At 50.7% G+C, this 1605-nt stretch overlaps 1 protein-coding gene across 1 annotated transcript in view; it reads right to left on the bottom strand.

Moving 5' to 3' along the window:
* Positions 1-212: 212 nt before the first annotated feature.
* Positions 213-1605, bottom strand: part of P2RX5 (purinergic receptor P2X, ligand gated ion channel, 5) — a 19857-nt gene continuing 18464 nt past the window's right edge. The window contains exons 12-13 of the mRNA XM_011947509.1: positions 630-692; positions 213-299 (exon numbers count right to left, since the gene is read on the bottom strand). Of these exons, the coding sequence (XP_011802899.1) occupies positions 213-299; positions 630-692 (150 nt within the window). The remainder of the gene's footprint in view (positions 300-629; positions 693-1605) is intronic.

Below are 1605 nucleotides of genomic sequence, written 5' to 3'. Positions count from 1 at the left end.
TATATAGTATATATAGTATATACATACACTTTATATATATATACATACACACACAGGTAAACATGAAGCCATGAGGGGAAGAAAGTGAGGACACGTTTGAAATTGATACCATTTATTGTTTTATGACCAAATAAGAGTGTCAGAGAATACATATATTGGGCAGGTGCCAGAAATTGTCTGCCATCTCCCCCACTTTCATTCTGTGTACTGGCCTAAGGGCAAACAGCTGGCAGGAAGGTGGTATCTTTAGGAGAGTTCTTGGGTCCACTGGAGAGAATGCTCTGAGGGAAGTTGCGGCACTTGGAGAGGGGAGTGGGGCAGAACCAAATGGAGCCCTTCTCCAGACATGCACGATGCCGTTCCAAGTGAGGTAATCTAGGAGCTCTACAGGGCACTGCGGTCCTTAACTGAGGTGCTCAAGGACTCTGAAAGGAAGTCATGTTCCCCACTTACAACCCGTTCCCTAGTGCAGGAAGCCAGCCACAGAGACAGGAAGAACTGACGGCAGGGGGTGGGGAAAAAGACAGCCATGATGGGTCTGTCCTGATGACCCCAGCATCAGACGTGGAGGTCACTTTGCTCTTTCATGGCTGGTCCCCGTGATGTGACAGTGATAGCACCGAATGTACAAATTTCCCGTTGGGCAGCATCATGGCGTTCCCAAAGGCCTGGGATCGCTCGGTGCTAGATGGCTGGGTTTAGGATGGGGCCTGAACATAAGCAGAGGCAATTCACGTGCTCCTGGAATATCAGAACAGAAAGGAGCTCCAGAGGCTGGCACTCTCAGCGTCCCAGTGAGGCAACCAGTGCCCAGGGAGAAGGGCTTTCCCAAGTCTGAAAGGAGCTCCAGTTCCTGCTTCACTTCTCCCCATTTAAAAGCCAGTTTCCATCAGATTCATGAGCCTCCCACTCTTGCACCAAGATTATGCAGAAAAACGGTGGGAGCTGGGGGCTGGGCAAAAAGCAAGGAAACTGGAAGAGTGTGTGATACTGTCTGGAAGTTGTCACGGGATCTCTGGCTTTTCTGAGCACGGGGCCCCTGATGGGCAGTCAGGAGGTCACTGGAAGGCTTGGCCGGCCTTGAAGAAACAATGAGGGTAAGTCCTCTAAGGAAGTAAAGTCTGAAGGGGCAACCCTCACAGCTAAAGACAGTCAACTTGATTAAACAAAAGCCTCGCCAGACCTGGCTCCTGTCTGCCGCCTTCACCCAGGTTCTCCGTTGCTCCTTCCCGTGTCAAAGCGTCTCTTCACACCTGCGCTTCCCTTACCTGGACTGCTTCCCCCGTCACCTAGTTAGGCCGCCATAACCTTTCAGATTTCAACTCCCAGGTCGCTTCCTTGGGGAAACTTTATCTGGCTACTCCTCGTCGACCTCTCCGACACCCCATTCTGCCTGCAATGACAGGCGTGATCATTTGATAATGCCCATTAGACTGGACATCTCATCCCTGTCTCAGCAGCGTCTGGTCTAACACCTGACACGTCACGGGGAGGCCATAAACATTTCCTAGATGAGGGAATGACTAACTGTAGGAAGACATTTTCTTTTTTTTTTTTTTTTTGGAGACGGAGTCTTGCTCTGTCGCCCAGGCTGGAGTGGTGCAG

This window comes from Colobus angolensis, unplaced genomic scaffold (genome assembly GCF_000951035.1).
Source record: "Colobus angolensis palliatus isolate OR3802 unplaced genomic scaffold, Cang.pa_1.0 Scaffold267, whole genome shotgun sequence".
NCBI lineage: Eukaryota > Metazoa > Chordata > Mammalia > Primates > Cercopithecidae > Colobus > Colobus angolensis.
This window is presented reverse-complemented; position numbering and strand designations above follow the sequence as displayed.